An 18,754-nucleotide genomic window follows, 5' to 3' on the forward strand; every position below is an offset into this window, starting at 1 on the left:
CATGCTATGGTGCATATCAGAATGCAATGAAAAATGGTGATTATCCTGAATGCAACATCCTCAAAACACATCCACAGCAAATCCCCCCTTCCTTTTTTGGACCCTGCAAAAAGTTTTGAGAGTATTTTTTGGAGAGCACTGTAACTCCTGCAAACCCTCATTAAAGGCCCCCAAGAAAGCATACATTTTAATGACTCCAATGTGCTGATGTATTCCTCTTTGTTACTCAGAAATAATAAACCTATTGTGTGCATTAGCTGCAGGTAGGCTATCCACTGCACACTCCAAGCATGCATCCTAGTAGGTGGGGATGAAGCACCCAGGGTGAAATAAACTTCTAACCACATGTGGAAATGCTGGTTGGAGACTGTCAGCAATTCATAGAATTCACTCTACTGCCTTACAGATGATGCACATCATTAATGAGCAAAAATATTTGCTTGCATGCCAATACCTGAAACTCCTAATAGCTACAGCAAACACAGGAACAGGCCCTGAAGTTGCGAATGCAAATAGAAATCTCTCTTTGGTTGAGCTTAATCATGCATCAGCCATTGCACAGACTAAAGCTTGGCTCTCAACGTTTCCAGGCTAATCGAGACGACAGTTGAGTCAAAGCACTGATGGTTCTTTACTGCAGAGAACAGCATATGGCTCCATCATTCACCTGGCTCGGTGCAGAGAGCATTAAGTGAGATGCTGTTGGCTGCCCATGCATACTGTTGTGTACAGTAACAGAAAACAACAGACTGCTTGGATGGGCAAAAATTTCATCCCCCCCCCAAAAAAAAAGAAGAAGAAAGAAAGAAAGAAGACAAAAATTCTGCTTGATTTTGGCTTTTTGACAAGTACAAATGATAAAGGTTTCACAGACTCCATTCTGAAGGAGCCTTAGCAACAGAGAAGGATGCTATTTGCAGAGGACCTTACCTTTGTCTTCCATTGCCATGTGGGGACAACACAGTTTTAAGGGCACATCTGCAGCTCAGAACAAAGGCTGCTGAACATGATAAACACGCCCAGCCTGGCAAACCATTATATCTGCAAGCATAACTGCAGGGAAAAACTAACAGAAGAAAACAAAACCTTTCTTTGCCAACAAGGAATACTTCTCCCATTGCTGTGGTGCGTGTGTACTTTCGGCACACTGTTTGTTTCACCTTCTATCACTGAACTTCCAACTCCAACAAACAAGGCACACTTTAATTTTTTCTTGAGCTCTTAAAAACAGCTTCACTGACCCTTGCTGTGAATTATAACAGCCTGTGCAAGGCGTGAGCCTGAGAAGTGCCCATCCCACATCCCTCCAAAAGTCAGAGCCCCCTGTGTTTCTAGCTTCATTGCAAAGAAGTGCATATTCCACAACAATTGTTAAGAGAATGCATTTTCAATTACATAAATAATGCATAGGAAATGTACACTTTGCTCGCTACCTTGCAGGAGAGCCGTGTTTCATACACACGCACATTAAGGCTGCAGGGGCTAAGCTTGTCACGGAGGCAGCAGCCTGGCCTGGATAATCACCTCAACCTACAGAGAAGAAATTCTCCATGATTTTTAACCCTAATGAGATTTATATAGCAAAGGTCTGGCTCTGGCTAAGTCTCTCACAGAGGGCTGGTCTTCATCGTACAGAAGCAGACACACAACAGTGTGGAGCAGACGTGGCCAGGAGGACAAGAAAATTAAACAAGAAAAATAAAGAAGGAATTTTGTAGAGAAATTATTCCCAGGCCTGAGTAAAACACAACACCTTACTGTCAAATTATGTTACATCCTGATGGAGCTGATGAAGGAAAGCAGCATTTGGATGCTTTGGAAGATTTTCTACTGCCAAACTAAAGGTAAAATCAGTGACTTTGGGGTAATTTAGTCAGGTTTGACACACCATGGCCAGGAGGTGCCCAACTGTTCGACAAAAGCAGACATTAGTTCTCATAGCCTCCTACCTAATGTTTTCCCCTCTCTGCAGCATGACATCGTCTGCTGGGACATCTGGCCCCACTGCAGGAAGGTGATGGAGACTCAATGCTTCAGGAACCCCGCCAGCAAGGAGGCTGCTTTGTTCTGGACACGGGGAGAAGAGTGTGGCGTGCCCTGCCATCCCCAATTGCACTAGGTATGAAAAATGGCTGCATGTCACCCACCGCTCTGCACAATTAATCACTAGCTGAAAAAGATGGGGCACTAGTTACTCTCAAGATGACACGAATGCATGGCTGTTTAACTCCTTTGGACAAATAGGTCCCTTTGGTTGAGAGCAGTCTCCCTGTCCATGGCCAGGTTTGAACAAACACATAGCAGACACAGCTAATCTGTCACCTAGAAAGTCATACGGAGCTTACATACACGTTCTGACAGCCATTCATCTTCAGGAGACAACACCTCTGCTCTCAGTTTTGGTCTCCTTTAACAAGGCTTGGAGCAACCACAAAAGTAATTTGCTTCACCAGTTACCTCCTGCTCAAACAAACAAGGGAGACCCTTTTGTGGTACAAGATTTCCCCTCAGCCCCATCCTCCCTAATTCTAGAGCACAAGCACTTAGCTTGTTTACAATGGTTTCATTTTAAAATGACATTTCAATGCTAATTTTAAGATACTCCAGAGTATAAAAACGTTCATGAAGCCTCCCAGAGCCCAGAGGTCCAGATGTACCTGTGAGTAAGACATGGCCAACTGGTGCTTCAAGCCTTCATCTGACTATCCCTAAGTCCACCATGTGGCCACAAAGCTTTGGGTCCCATCCAGACCCTCCTTTACAACCAGTTTGATAATAAAAACAAACGCTGTCTGTTTGGCTACTAATTAGTCAACAACAAATAAAGGAAAAGAAAATAAAGCACAACTTCTCTTCTGTGACAAGCTGTTGTGAGGACATGAAGAGTAAATAATGAGGCAACTCCTGACTGAGCACCGGATACCTCGGTGTCTTGCTTCAAAGATGAGTGCCAAGGAAACGTGAGGGATGGGAGAGTCCAAAAGTGTTCCCAGTCACAGCAACCAGCTACTGGAGAGAGCTGCTGAAAGGAGCATATAGTTTGCAGCTCAATGCTGTCTGACTCCATAGCCGTTACCAGCAAGATAATGTGATTAACTGAGAGCTTTTACAGGTTTAAGAAGATGCTGCGACTCAGAGCAATCAGCCTGTGAACAGTAACAGTGAAAGGAATTACATTTCCCACTAAGTCCACCGCGGGTAAGTAGAGTTCATAAATTTCCTAAACCCCATCAATGTGCGTTTCTCAGACATGATTCCTCCACGCACACAGCGTGCATTACCCCATTCTAACCATTCCCAGCAATCCAGGCTGCAGGAAGCCAGTCTTTTACCCAGCAGCTCAGCAGCTGAACCTCCCAGCCTCAGGCACTACATCCCTCCCTGCTCCTTTCTGGGCAGAAGTTGTTTCTTGTGTGGGAGCCTGAAAAAACACATCTGTAAATACCAAACCCAACACACCTGTAAACACTAAATCCCAGCAATTCCACAGAAACAAATTCCAGGCACACTGCAATGAGGCGTCTGGGGACTTGGCAACAGAACAAGTCTGATTCGAGGTCCTGTGATAAAAGTGAAACGAGCTCACATCTTGCTGCTGTACACACAGTTTACGAGCTGACATATTATTTTACATGGTACACTCCCTCCATCCCAGATGAACATAGAGCAAATAAGCCCTTGAAGGATTCCTGTGAAGTACACAAACACTGGCATCAGATACCAGCACTACACCAGCCTTCAGAAATGCAGATTGGGAACCACGCTCATCTACATAGACTGAAGCCCATTGCATTTAAACAAAGCAGCCATAGGAATAATCGAGCACTATTTATTACGTGACTACACCTCATGACAAAGTTATTTTAACTTACATGGAATACTTTGTAACTGACTCCATCCTGAAATTAAACCTCATTTAACATGTAACTGCTGCCTTTGGGAGAACACAGTTAATGATTTCTTGCTGAAACATCATTTTTATACAACATGCCATAAGTAGCCAAGTGCATGGCTAGAAAACAAGGACTGCTGTATTTCCATCACTTAGGAGAACTTAAATACAGACTACTCAGAAGTTAATATAATATTGACTTTCCAGCACTGATGATTGAACTGCTGTGGTACAGAGAGTGATCCACTGTTAATATTTCACCTTTCTTCCACACCAAAATTAAAGGAATTGAAACTTCTTCCTGTGCGTATCAAAACTGAAGCACATAACCCAGGGTAGTTCACGGTTCCTTTATCTGATGACACTCGGATTCTCCACTTGGATTAAAGGGAAGTTCTATTCGAGTTATATATATATTAAAACAAAACATGGGTTTACTTATGAGAAAAAAAATAATGTAGATCAAAATCTGGTTCAAGTCCTTCAATTGACTCATTGCATCTTGAGTTTGCAGGCCCAGTGGCATTACTTATCTGCACAGATCCTTTTGCATTTGGGGAATAATAAGTATTTTACATTCCAACACTGGCTTGAAGAGGGTTTTTTTTTCCTTCTGAGATGCTGTTTCTGGCAAATTAATAATTCAGTCACGTTTTCTCAGTGGTTCTTTCACCTTTATTTATTGCCCTGACTTGGAAAGAGACAAAATTTCCCTTTGAAGAAGAAAGACTAAGATTATATCACTTAGAACAGCTGCCTCAAAAAAAAAGTGATTTCAAGTTCCGCTGTAAATTTTCCACTTTAAATTACCTTAAACTCAGCTGGTAATCTGTCTGCTCTATTAAGGGTTTGTATTTTAAAAAGGTAATGATAATGGCAGAAAATGTCAGGATCTTTGGTAAATAAGGTTTAAAAAATACTATCACAGAAGCGTAATAGGACGATATTTTTATTGATGCTATTTCATAAGCATTGAGGCAAGGAGTTTCTACATGGCAGCTCTGGGAAAGCTCGGGATGATGCCAGCAAAGGCGCAAACCAACAGCCCATCTCCTGCTCACACCTCAGCTCCAGGCCTGCCCTTAGCACTTTAGCACCTCTCTCTGCCTCTGACAGCTCTATAAAATACTTTGCTGCATCAGCGCCATAAACCCTTTTTCACCCCTTGGATAAAAGGGGAAACAAGAGGAAGTCATCAGAAATGAAAAATAATGTCTTACAGAAATGAACAAATAGAGATCTTCAAAACATGGCAGTGTTCAGCCCTCTGAAATTGGTGATGCTTTCCAATATTCTGTTCTTCAAAACTAGTTTTGTACTGGAAAGAAGGAAGGGGGAGAAACAAAAGCAAAAGCACTTAGTTTAAATGCTTGGTTTCTAAAGTTTCATTGTTGATCTTCATCATCTCAAGGAGTGAACAGAGCCCAGTTCTCACTGCAAAGCTGGATGCACAGTCATTGAGCTCAGGCTACCTCATGTTTCTCACCACTTTTCTCAACTTCAAATTGAGAAAGCATCAATCAGCTGTCAGAGAGATCTCCCCTACAAAATAAACCCAAGGTGAGATGGCTGGCAGTGTTTACTTGGACACTCAGTAAGGCTGAGCAAATGTCATTGTACCACTCTAGCAGCTACACAGGACACAAAGCTGGAAACGCTGGGCTTGCTGATTTCTAGCGCTTTGATGCCAACCTTTGCCACTACCACCTACTCAAAATAGACCATTTCAGCAACACCACTGCCCCCACAGCTCCATTCACATTTTCTCTTGGTGGTAAGAGGGAACACAAGTTGATAACGACTACAGAATGCATGCATGCAACATGCAAATATGGTGTGAATAGGTAAGGAACACCAAGCAGCACCAGACCAAGAGAACACATTTCTAGTGTTTAGTGCACTGATCCCAGATATGGTGACCCAAAAGAGTCCACTGTTGCATTGCATGCTATTTCATCATGCTGGTTCTATTCTTAGACTCCTTCTCAGACCACAGATGAGCTCTGCAATTAATTACACTGATTTTAGAAGAGGTGCAGAAAGGAGCACTTTGCACTGGCAGCTGGAGGGAAGCCAGCGAGCCTGTGGCTGTGAGATGGCTGCAAGCAGCCCTTGCCAAGTCTGAATATGACCAGGGTACACAGAACCTACGTGGTCTTTCTCCATGTGAACACCCTGAACCTAACTCACATTCTTTCCCTCCCCTTTCCTTCCACTTCCCCACTCCCTTCCCTTTCCCTTTCCATTTAAAGGTCTTTTGAGTGTTCCTACACAACCCAGGTAAAAAGTGATGTTATTTATACCACCACCATTTGCTCATGGTATCTTCATAAATACTTTTAGTGATTTTAATTTAACCCATTTGATAATTAAATAAATAAATAAATCACACAAATTATCTTCTTTAAAATCTGAGTACCCACACCAGTTGTAGGGTAGCTTTCCAATACCTGGAACCTCAATATCCAGCACCAGTTTGCTCCCTGCAGCTCTTGGCCTTTTGAACACAAGTAAATACAGCCACAAAAACCCAGCACAGCAGATACCATAAGAGACTACTATGCCAATCAGCATATCCCAGCATGAACTATTCATAACTACACATTACGACCTTCTTTAGCAAGAGTGGTGAGGTGCTGGAACGGCCGCCCAGAGAGATTGTGGATGCCCAGTCCCTGGCAGTGTTCAAGGCCAGGTTGGATGTGGCCCTGGACAGCCTGGTATGGTAGTGGATATGGAGATCGGTGGCCCTTCATGCAGCAGAGGAATTGGAGCTTATGATCCTTGAGGTCCCTTCCAACCCGAGCCATTCTATGATTCTAAGATTCTATGACCTTACACTACAGGCTCCTGCACTTATGGGGCTGTTCCCTGCAGTCAGTGATATTAGACAGAAAGGTGCATCATAGAAAAGCCTCCTCATAAATAAAATACATAAATGATCCTTCCCTTCTGAGAGATGTACCACTGTAAACACCAGGCTGTCAGGACTCATTTCCACTGTCAAAGTCACCAGGCCGGGTAGCTTATAACGTACGTGTCTGCGTGACACCTGATTAAAGCTGGTGTCATCACAGTTTTATGGACTACTTAAATGTGGCAATTTCCATTAAGTGTTTTTAAAAAAGCAATTAGCAGTTTTAACAAGAGTTCACTAGTTCAAATCATTTCAGCATTGACTGGTAGATTGTCCTCCTGGGTACCATGCTTGACATTTGCAGTCTCTCAGCCTCTTACCAGCAGCACTTTGGCAAAGTAGAAAGGAATTATGAACACTACGTAGTGCTGCAAATATACCTCTTTTTAGAGGTATACAGCAAGCCCAGGCACCATCGGCTGGCAATTAACAAAACCTGCAGACTATGCTATGGAGGGCAGTGCTTCTGATAAAGAATCTGATCTCCCTTCTAGGACAAGAGCACATTGTTTAGAAGTAACCCAGCAAGAAAGGACTTGGAAGCAGCTATATTCAAAGGTGAGCCTGAGGAAGACAGTACGATTGGAAATTAACGTAGGTATAAGTCCATCTACTCTTTCTCATGCATAAAAACTGATACTAAGTCAACGTGAAAGTAAAGTTTCAGAGCAGGGGATCTTTAAACTGATTTTGGTTAAAAGTCCTGACACACTGGAAATCTGGCATTTCTTTCTGTAATTGGCATCTTTCCTCTTTAAGGGATATCTACATTCTGTAAGCAGAATGAAGTTTTGATGTGGCAGATGAGAAGGCAGCAGCAGGAGAAGCAGGTGATGTCCCCTGGACATCTTTTATCTGCCCCAAAGCTGATCCACAGTACTTGAACATAAGATCCATTTTTACCATACAATATTAAAGCAGCATATTACCTGTTTTGCTTCTTAATTGAGTATGTTTTATGAAAACTAAAGGAGATGATTTCCTAAGTCATCAAGTATGCTCAAAGAAGTACTAGGAGCCCTTTTAATTAAGTTACAAAAAGGAATTTGTTTTCAAGGACAGGGTGGTTTCATCATACTCATTATGGCCCATTCCAACCAGGGGATCTTACCAGCAGCTCTCATTAAGCAGATGCTTGAAAAGAGCATAGGCTGGCACGTGCTTCTTACTCCCTCTGTTGCAAAGCTGTACTTACAGCTTAAAACACTTAAAGCTCTAAAGTGACCGTGTAATTTCTTCATACTCATGTTAGAATTTACCCACACAACCTGTCGCTGCTGCTGAAAGAAATGCTGCAGTTACTGAAGGGCAGCAGCCCTTCAGGTTGGTGTTTGACTGCACTGGGCTCTGCCTTCCTCCCAGAGCAAACAGCAGCTCCTCTGCTGAAATGTGGAGAATTCCAGAGACATGCAGGGGCTTAAGTATCGGTGTTTTGGTAAAAAGCCTTTCTAATTCTAGGAAGGACTGAAATTCAGTGATGCGCATGCTTTTCTCCAACACCACTGGTTCAGACTGGAAACAACCCCAACAAAAAGAGCTCTATTAGTGGAACAAAGTGCCATATGTTGTAACGGTAATACAAGTATCACACCTTGCTATTCAAGATGGTCAGGCAGCAACTTTCCTCACTCTTTGCAAAGCCCAAATCTGCAAGGGGACAGTGGTCTGTCACCCTACTTGCACCTTAGCCACGTCAAGCTTTACCCTTTCAACTCTTGCTTCGGGCAACTCTTATTTCATCCACCAGTGACAAGAAAGTAGAGTAACTTGGATAAATCAGTGGCATTCACCTACTAACAGAAAGCATCTCCATTAGAAAGCTGCTGTCCAGGATTGTAGCACTTCCTAGTGAATAAAAGAACACCCTGCTTTAAGTTCTTCAGATTTAGAAACTCAAGGTTACAAAGTCGCCAAAAGGGAAGCTCATTTCTAAAAGAAAAAAGGTTTTCTGCTAACAGAAATGAACAAAGATGAAAAATAACAACAAAAAAATGAAATAAAAGTCAATGAAAACTATTACAATCCTGGCCTCCATCCCAAAAGGCAGTTAAAAGGAAAAGCCACTGAATTGCAGAGATGAATGAGTTCCCATTCTCACAGCAGCAAACCTTTCAGTATTAATGACATTGAAACTACCTGCCTAAAGAAAGAGAAGGATAGAAAAGGGCTGGCTTCGTAGATAATGGCACATTGTTATGCCCAATGACCTCGCTTCTGTTTTCCCACCACCACTGAGCCTTAGCAGGGCAGCCTATGCTTCCCTCCAGCCCAACAGCCAAGGAAAGCAGCATAGGCAGTGGCAAAACTGATGTCTTGTACAGACGTTTAGTTATGAGCACACACACACTTGAGAGAAAGTGACATCATTTTTTAAGGTACTAAATCACAGAATCCCAGAATTGTAGGGGTTGGAAGGGACCTCCACAGATCATCGAGTCCAACCCCCCTGCCAAAGCAGGCTCCCTACACCACGTCGCACAGGTAGGCGTCCTGGTGGGTCTTAAATATCTCCAGAGAGAGAGACTCCACCACCTCCCTGGGCAGCCTGTTCCAGTGCTCTGTCACCATCACTGTAAAGAAGTTCTTCCGCACATTCATGCAGAACTTCCTATGCTGTACTTTCATCCCATTACCCCTAGTCCTATCTCCACACACTACTGAAAAGAGACCAGCCTCACCACTATGGCTCCCACACCTCAGGTATTTATAAACCTGGATCAAATCCCCTCTCAGCCTTCTTTTCTCAAGGCTAAACAGACCCAGTTCCCTGCCATTTTAGTGGCCCTCCGCTGGACTCATTCCAAGAGATCCCTGTCTTCTTTGTACTGGGGAGCCCAGAACTGGACACAATATTCCAGATGAGGCCTCACCAGGGCAGAGTAGAGGGGGAGGATCACCTCCTTCAATCTGCTGGGCACGCTCTTTTTAATACACAACAGTATGCCATTGGCATTTCTGGCTACAAGGGTGCACTGCTGGCTCATGGTCAACCTGTCGTCCACCAGGACGCCCAGGTCCCTCTCAGCAGAGCTCCTCTCCAGCAGGTCTTCCCCCAGCCTGTACCGGTGCATGCAATTATTTCTACCTAGGTGCAAGACTCTAAACTTGCTTTTGTTGAACCTCATCTGGCATCGAGGCCAGCAGCGGGCAGCGCTGCTCCACTTTGGCCTGGGCCAGCGGTGAGTGCAGCAGCAGGGGGAAGGCTGTGCTGGGCCGGGCGCGACCTGCGGCCCGCGAGGGGTTTGGGAGCCTGCAGTGCCGGCAGCGAGCGCTCAGGGGAGCCTGTGAGCGGCTCTCTGGGCAGCCAGCAGCGGCGCTGGCCTCAGCCCCCGCTGCCTCCCAGCTCCCTCGGCCCCGCTCCTACCTGAGCCCAGGGGCTGTGGCTCCTGGACCCGCTCCCCCAGCCGTGCTCGAGCTCCCACCCAGCCCCACTGACCTCCCCTCTCTCATCTCTTCCAGATCATGGCTTTGGCGTTTTTCTTCGCCTTGTTGGCGCAGAGAGTGGCTTTCGTTGGTGATGAGTTGGATGCGGAAACGCTTGAACGCATGCGTGAGCGTGAGGTGTTTCTGCAAGAGCAGATGACACTGCAGTGGCAGCACGTAGAGAACCTGGGGCAGAGCTGGATAGGCATTCGAGCCTTGTCCTCTGTGTTGCCTTACTGGAAGGTTTGCAGCCTTCTTGAACGCATGCGTGAGGTGTTTCTGCGAAAGCGGATGGAAAAGCTTCCGCTTCCGCTTCCGCAATTAGAAGAGAGCAACCTGAAGAAGAGCAGGGTGGATATTCAAGCCTTGCTCTTCTCTGTGTTGCCTTACTGGAAGGTTTGCAGTGTTCTTTGCATTCTCTTCCTTTTTCTCTGGTTCATGTGGAAGATCTATAAAAAGTTCCAGAGAACTGAAGACATCAGTGATGAGGAGAGCTCCATCAGTAAGCAGGAGCAGCAGGAGAAAGCGGAAGAGGAGGGGAGTAATCTTCTCCGTGCTGATGTGCTCTGGCCAGACCAAATTCATCGAGATAACTGTGAGCAGATACTCCTCCTCTTTGGTCGCCTCATCAACTTATGCCAGTATCTGGTGTCAGATACTTTCTTTCCGGTGCCAGAGCGCCCCATCGGGGTGGGCAGTGCCTATGAAGGCTGGTGTCCCCCTGAGAACGAACCCATCTTCTGCCTGCTTGTGCCCCTGTCGGCCCCCCGTGGGCACGTTTTCCACCTGGATCTGGGTGCCGCAGGGGAGCTGCCAGCAAGGAACTCCCGCATCCGTGTAGATCTGGAATGCACGTGCGGGAGGGAGCAGGAGATGGGTATGCGGTGCTTCCTCCACACCTCCGAGGAAGAGCTGGGAAATCAGCGCCCCAGCCTACTACGTGACTTCTGCAAGGACGCCTACCTAGACGTGGAGAAGACTGCCCGATGGTTCCAGGTGCTGATCACAAATGCCTGGAAATACATGCCTGAGGCAGAGACATGCAGTATGAATGTGGCGTTCTCCAGGCGCTCCTGCAGGATTCATCTGACAGACATCCACAAAACAGCCTTCGTTGTTGAGATTGTGTTTGGCGTCCAGCAAGAAAATACGGACATCTTTCTGAGCAGCCAGGAGACAGAGGCTGCTTTTACCCCCAGCACAACCTGGCCACAGAGTTGTGCGGTGGCTGAGGCAAAGTTTTTCCAGCACATAGCCACCCATGACCAGGGGAACACTTTCAACCTCAGATATGTGCAAGTGGGTGCCCACATCCTGGCGGGCCAGACTTTTTCTCCCTACCAACTGAGGACAGTGCTCATGCACCTCCTGACTGCCATCCCTTTGGAAAGCTGGCATGGGAGCTATTTCCTGCAGCGGATGGATGACATCTTGCGCTACCTGCGCTGCTGTGTGGAGGAGAAACGCCTGAACCATTTCCTCATAGGAAATGAGGACGTGCCTGCGGAGATTATCTTGCCGCAGGAATTCCGAGCGTCCCAACCGCTCAACCTCCTCCAGCACCTGGTGCAAGATCCAGACAGTTATGAGCAGGCACTGCAGGAGTTGGAGGAGCTGCAAGATCGGCTCACAGGCCTGCTGATCTATTGGAAATGAGAGACGCCCACTTGTCCTACAGACGAGCACTCTGGACATGGAGAAGACACCACTCAGCAGGCAGTCGGAATTGCTCCCAAATGTTTTCTCCACAACAAACCAACAGTGCGGTAGCCAGAGTGCTGAACTGAATATGCACAAGGGAGCAGCTGATGTGAGACTACACTGTCCTTCCTTCACCACCCTGAGGACCACCTGGGGAGAGAGAAGATGCTCAGCCTCCTATACAAACTCTCCAGGATATGGAGAAAACTGCAACCTGGTTCCAGGAACTGGTGAGAGAAGCCTGGGTAGCTATGCCTCAACTGTCAACAGTGCAGCGCGAGTTGAGGCCCTCCGTCTGCTTCTGCAAGCTCCGGCTGACAACCACCTCTTGCAGAGTCCTCTGGATTGAGCTCAGGCTCAGGGTACAGCAAGAGGACTTGGACACATTTCTGTCCTTTGAGTAGGCAGGGGCTGTTGATAGCAGAAGCACGAGGAGGCCGCAGAGATGCGATGCAGCAGAGACTTCTTTGGGAAACAGCCGCTACAGCAGGCTACATCTGATGGATTTCAAAAGAAGCTGCTTACTTAAGGCAGCGTTTGGAGTACAGCAAGACCATGAAGACATCTATCCGAGCAGCCAGGAGACAGAGACAGCTAGACCCATATCCTGGTAGCCACCGGCATTTCTACATATGCCATGTTAGTCCAGCCTTTTAGATGCCGGGACCACATGGAGTGAAGAAGAATCATCTTTGTCCACACTGAAAATATAGTTAAATAGTTAAATATAGTTAATGTAGATCAGAAAACGCATATTATTAAAACATATACATCGATGTTTCATCGATGTATATGTTTTAATTAAAATTTAATAAAAATTAATAAAAATTAATAAAAATTTATAAAAATTATAAAAATTATAAAAAATTTATAAAAATTATAAAAATTATAAAAATTTATAAAAATTATAAAAATTTATAAAAATTATAAAAATTAATAAAAATTAAAAAACAAACAAAACTAGTGGTATATGTGCCCTTCTTTTGGTGAAACTAATGCATCAGCTTTGGAACACCGGTGGATGGCAAGCTGAGACTAACAATTGCAGAAGCTAGCTTTAAGCTTGACTGTGTTCATTAGACATTATTTTTGGGCTTTGTAACTTGGGTTCATGGTGAAGGCATGGCCAGGACCCCCTTTTCTGCAGAGCTGGCACTGACATCGGCAAGGAAAAAAAGTAACACAAATACATTAATCTGACTTAAGGCAGGGTAAACCCATGTCATTGCAGCTGACTTTCCTCCCATTCATCAAAAATTCTGTAGCAACTAAGCAAATACAAAGCAACTAAAAATTGCAGCTGTGCAGCAAGATAAACTGCATGGGAACCAAGGGCTACTCGAGGAGAGAAAGCAAAAGGAATGTCTCATGGCTCTGACTGGATAAGCACCTGAATGCACAGTTAAGGAGTGTTTGTAGAATATTCTGCAGACATGTAAAGGTGGAGGGGAAAGTGGTAAAAGTGGATGGAAAAGGCAAAATAAAAGGAAACGTGTCAGTGTATTATAAGTGATGTGAGAACTTGTATGGGAAAGGGGGAGGGAGGAGAGAACAGGTCAGTAGGCAGCGGGATATTAAGCGGAAGAAAGTTAAAGGATACGGGAGGCCTCTGATTTATCTCCCTCTATGGTCTTATTGAATTAAGGCCAATAAATAAATTAAATTATATTAGGCACAAGTTAATTAGCAAAGTAGGAGGATAAAGGGAATGAAATAAAGCTAGGCTGGAAGCAGCTACAGGCACCTCGACTGCTTGGTCTGGTGCAGCTGAAGCTCTTTTGCTGGCCCAGGGCACAGGCATGGGGCAGGCTCTGCTCCCAGCAGGAGCACAGAGCCAGCTGGGGAGCATGGATGCAGTGAGGCACAGATGTGTGTTGGTCAGGCACAGCCCATCATCATGCTGCCAGAAGAAAAGCAGAGGATAAACTATGGCTAAAAGCTGGCTGTTCTCTGCAGTTGGGGCAGCTGCTAAAAATGCACGAGGGAATAATGTCATGTTCAAGTCCTCAGCTTGTCACAGGGCTGGGAAGTGCACAGCTATGTCTGAGCACTTGTTGAAAGCAGTGCAGCAGCTCCAGTGCTCTGGCACAAGCAGCCAACGGTCACGATGGTCATTTGGTCCCTTTGTTCCCTCTCTCAGCATCCTTTGCCTTCTCCAGGGACATGTCACAGCAGCTCAGCCCCGTGCATGCACAGCTTCTGAAAGGAGCAAGGCAGCATCTCCTGCCTACACAAACCCCAGCATAATTGCTGCAGAGGGCCTCGGGGTATCACTGAGGTGTAGTGATTATAAAGCTAATAGTTACACAAAACAGCAACCTGAGACAGAACATACATGGCACACAGCAAGCCAGGGACTGTAAATGAGGGATCAGAGGTGTTCACAGAAACCATATTCCATAGACTGAGTAGAAAAAGGAGGGTGTTTTGTTCCAAATAAATTAGTGGAACTAATTAGGCACCAAGCAGGAATCCCACTAAACTGCCGTGTTACACAGTAAATAAAATCAGCCTTAAGTGTTCCCACAGAAGCTCCATGGAGGTGTCACACCTCTCTTCTCTTTAATACAGCAGTACTAACAGTCTCCAGTTTCCAGGCTGGTTTTTAAGCCTCTTCTTCTGGCTTTATAAAGGTGACTGATGGAGAAACCCAAGCTGAATTCATCCAGAGGCAAGAGGGAAGCTGGATGCCCATTTTGCAGCCTTGCTGCTGTTAAGTTGACCTGCCCAAGCCTTTTGCAGCCTGTACAATGGACACAACCCTGACACATCAGCCACTCAGACTGACCTAGTTTGTGGAGTTTCGAGGCCCTTAGCTGATCTGTCATTATTAAATTTGTGCATGAGAAGGACTTGCAAGATCCTTTCACCTTGCACTCCGCCCTCAAACACACAGCAGATAGCACAATACCATGCATTATCTTCACCTCATTAATTTGAGCTTTAAAGCTACACAATTTGTAGTTCTATGTGACTTCTGAATCTTCTGCATACGTTGGGTTAAACTGCTCAGCTACCCCCGCTCAGCCAAGTCAGACCCTATTATTGTGCCCTTATTGTAAAGCAAGGACATTGAGAACTACATTTAATTGTGCATCCCTTTATGTTTTGCCTTGCAATAGTCAAGCCAAGTGTCATATAATGAGCAGCATGAACAGGCAAGATAGGAGGACTTATGTTCCTTGTTGTTCGATGACCATACTGTTGCCCATGGAGAGGAAATGGGGGAAAAAGTACCAAAAGCCACCTTAACTAAATTCCAACATCTGACTTGCACAATTCATCTTCACATTATAATGTTTTTGGCTCTTCATAGTGATGCATAAATGGAAAAGATTCTAATGAGTGTGTGTGTATTCACTGAGGGCCCTGGAGGTTTCTCCAAACGGGGTGCTCACTTCAATGAACCTGTCATGGTAATTAATAAACTTACTAAATAGACTCAGCTGTTGCAGAAATGATGAACAGAACTAAGGAAACAACGGCACGATGGGAGGAAACGTTCTCAAAAAATACTGCTAGAAGTACACAGAAATATGTTTTAAAAAGAAAAACAAGGGCAGCTAGAGTGAAAGATGAGAACAGCAGCCAACAGGACTTTTCCCTGTAGAATACAGGCAGCAAAGCACGGCTCCAAGGGTTTTACAGTCCCATTCTGGACAGCTAAGATGCTCTGCATTATATCCTTATTTTGGAAGGTAACCCTAGTGCTTATTGTATTTGGCTTATTGTATTTGACTTGCTGTGAAGTGAGGGTTCCTCCCCATGAAGTGTATTAAGCTGATTCTCCTTGTCTACTTCATAGGGTGTTTTCTTTCTGGTTTTGTCAATGAACTGGTTTCTCAAATTATACGCAGCAGTAATAAGCATTCCAGTCAATTATTAAAGAAAAAAATACATCAGCGATAACCATTAAAAACTTACTGACTGCCCAGAGACATTAACACATTATTGCTGGAGGAGTAATTTTTATTTGCTGTTTTTCCATTACAATGCACTGACCAAAATACTCTTCACAGTATGACTTAATTTGTTTCTACTTAGGAAAAGGAAATAATCTTGCAAAATTACTGCAGATCTTAATGTCACAAATTCCGCTTTTTCTTTTTACACAGGCCTGCAAAAATAGCAGTAACTGGTTGGTTTGATGGCTTTTCCCAGCTATAAGTTTTGCATTTCGCTTCAGAGTTTTGGTATACCTCAAACTGCTGCAAACCTTCATTCTATACTTCTACCTCTTCCTTTGTAGGAAGCATTTGTAGTGCTTGTCCAAGGGCTGATCAGCACGAAAAGGCTTTAATCCACCAACATCCCAGCCCTATAGGATGCCTCCAAATCACTGATAACCTTGTAGTGGCTGTGAAATGCTGCAGCATACACCAGGAGTTCACAAGGCAATTAGAGATTATCTGCAATTTATGACTGCACACAGGGGAATGCAGACACATGTTGGAGCATTCCAAGGTGTCCACAAGGCTGTTGGTGACACAACAACACAACACAACACAAGAAAAGGGCTACACAGGAAGGCAAAGCCATCAGCACCAGAATACTGCCAGCCAAGCTTCCATCCCAAACCCTGCCATCCATGCTGGCTGCAGTGACTGGCGTCCCAGGGAGCTGATTGCTGCTGCATAGCTGGCAGTTAAGAAAAATCTCATTCTGAATTTCCAAATAGACTGTATTTGATGAGGAAGTCGCTGAGGGAACGAGAATAAATTCGAGGCACTGAGATGTTATATTGAAGAGTCACATTTCATAACATAACCACTCTTTAAAGAACCTTGTTGCAGTTGTGCTGGGAATGCTCTCAAAGCAAACAAGCACTTCTAGGGATAGCAATGTGTGGCAGACACCTCCATGTGGAGACATCGAGCAGCATCCCGAAGTGGCCAGCCCACTCCCTTGTCTTAATTTTCTCCTCCTCTGCCTTCATCCTGGTTCTCTTCACCCCACATCTGTATCCTGATCCTTACTCTCTCTGTCCCATGTACTCCTTTGCAGCTATTTCCTTACCGCACACACACACACAGCATCACATATATAATACAAATCCAGGTCATAAGAAAACAGAGAAATAAAATTGAATGTTGAACTCTTGACATCTGCTATCCATTACTGCATTTGCACACACTGTCTTTTCCCACTGCTCATTATCATCTGTCTCCATGTTGGTCCTGGTGGTATTTTAATCCAATTCTCACAGTATTTGATACTTCACATAATCACATACTTAGGAAAGCCGGATGGAGAATCTCAGCTTTTAATGTGAGAATCTCAGCTTTGTGCAAAGTGATTTTCTACTCGCTGTGCTTTGAAAGCGGGGTGCAGAGAGGGAAGGGAGAGAAAATCCTCAATGTTTAAATCCTCGGGGGCTTAAGTGACACAACGAGAAAATGAGACAAAAGAGGAGAAAAATCAAAAATACTAAAATTAAATGGGGGAGGGAGGCATTTCTTTTTAATGAAGTCAGCTTTGTAAGCCAATCTCATGAGAGAAGAGGCAGAAGAGTGACCTGCACTGCCTCTGCAGCTATACAAGGAACAGGCCCAGCCTGCACTATATTCAGCATTAGCTGATATCCTGGTTCATAACACAGTGCTATACAGCATTAAAACACCCAGAAAACCTTGCCTCTGTATCTAGACAGGTGTGGGCAAATCTGTCTTTAAGCAAAACATTTTTCAAAGCTCTCCACACGAGGCACTGAGGTGAATCTTCATTTAGCTGTAATTGGATTTCCAATGGCAAGGGGCTCTGCCATTCAGAAACCAGATGAAGGATGAGCCAGGGATGCAGGGGAGGAAGTCCCCAGTCAATTGCTGTGCACTGGGAAGTCGATTGCCAGTGAACAGGTCAGAGGAGCGGTATCTGTTGAGATCTTTTCTTCTGAGTTTAATAAGCTCGATTATTCCAGAGTTCCCATTTTTTGGTAAGTTTTAATAAAGTTCTCCACCAAAAGTACTTCAGCACGGCACAAAGCGTGGTTTTGCTATGGAGTAACTCTGTCACGAGGTTTCTGAGGGTTTGCAGCATGCCCTAGAGTTTACAGACATCCTCCATTATCCTCAAACACTGCTTTTAGTATCTGCACATTAAAAAGGTGAGATGTTACGGAGCGAATTTCTGACTTCTACTTTGCAATCATTTCCCATCTCCTCTTCTCTTCTCCCATCTCTTCTGCTCTGTTCTGTGCTCGGGGAAATGTTGGAGGTGTTCAAGGCCAGGTTGGATGGGGCCCTGGGCAGCCTGGTCTGGTATTAAATGGGGAGGTTGGTGGCCCTGCTTGTGGCAGGAGGGTTGGAGCTTCATGATCCTTGAGGTCTCTTCCAACCCAAACCATTCCATGATTCAGTTTGAGATAATCAGTATATTTTTATTATCATTATTTTTGCACAGCAATAGCTTTGCCAAATTAAAGCAACATGAACGCTATCCCTGCCTAACTATATGCACAGAGAAGTAGACTTACATCTACAGGCCCTGTTAAGAAACATTCTACCTACATACTGCACAAAATCAACTCAAGGATGCTGCTCTCCTAGAGCTATTAAGCAGGGTGCAGTCCTCACGTATTGATGCTTTCCTTCCCACTGCCTGCATCACAGCTGGCTCGGGTCAGTTCGGATATGGCTTGAGTTTTGAATATATGCATTAGAAGGTAACCACCCCAGGGTAAAAAATATACCTGTGCTTCAAACCTGACAGCAAATGAAGCAAATTCAATTTTTCATTATTAGGGAATCATTACTCAGAGCAATGTACAAAGTCTATGGGAAACTTGGGGCATACCTTTGGAAGGGCTCATCTGTTACAAGGGT

General features: G+C 44.8%; 2 protein-coding genes and 1 long non-coding RNA gene across 12 annotated transcripts in view; 2 read left to right on the forward strand and 1 right to left on the reverse strand.

Annotated features, from left to right (window-relative positions):
* The window catches only part of DAB1 (DAB adaptor protein 1), a 342,053-nt gene that overhangs the window by 288,466 nt on the left and 34,833 nt on the right, over positions 1–18,754 (reverse strand). The window lies entirely within an intron of this gene.
* On the forward strand, positions 6,587–7,821 carry LOC107317708. Its single transcript, XR_001556998.2, has 3 exons — positions 6,587–6,925; positions 7,304–7,367; positions 7,569–7,821. It is a non-coding gene; the product is annotated as an uncharacterized LOC107317708 (long non-coding RNA).
* LOC107317704 (inositol 1,4,5-trisphosphate receptor-interacting protein-like 1) lies at positions 9,939–12,264 on the forward strand. The gene is made up of 2 exons (XM_015870678.2): positions 9,939–9,988; positions 10,269–12,264. Exon 2 carries the CDS (start codon positions 10,272–10,274, stop codon positions 11,886–11,888), a length of 1,617 nt encoding a protein of 538 aa, XP_015726164.1. The 5' UTR covers positions 9,939–9,988; positions 10,269–10,271; the 3' UTR covers positions 11,889–12,264.

The sequence above is a fragment of the Coturnix japonica genome, chromosome 8 (assembly GCF_001577835.2).
Source record: "Coturnix japonica isolate 7356 chromosome 8, Coturnix japonica 2.1, whole genome shotgun sequence".
Lineage (NCBI taxonomy): Eukaryota > Metazoa > Chordata > Aves > Galliformes > Phasianidae > Coturnix > Coturnix japonica.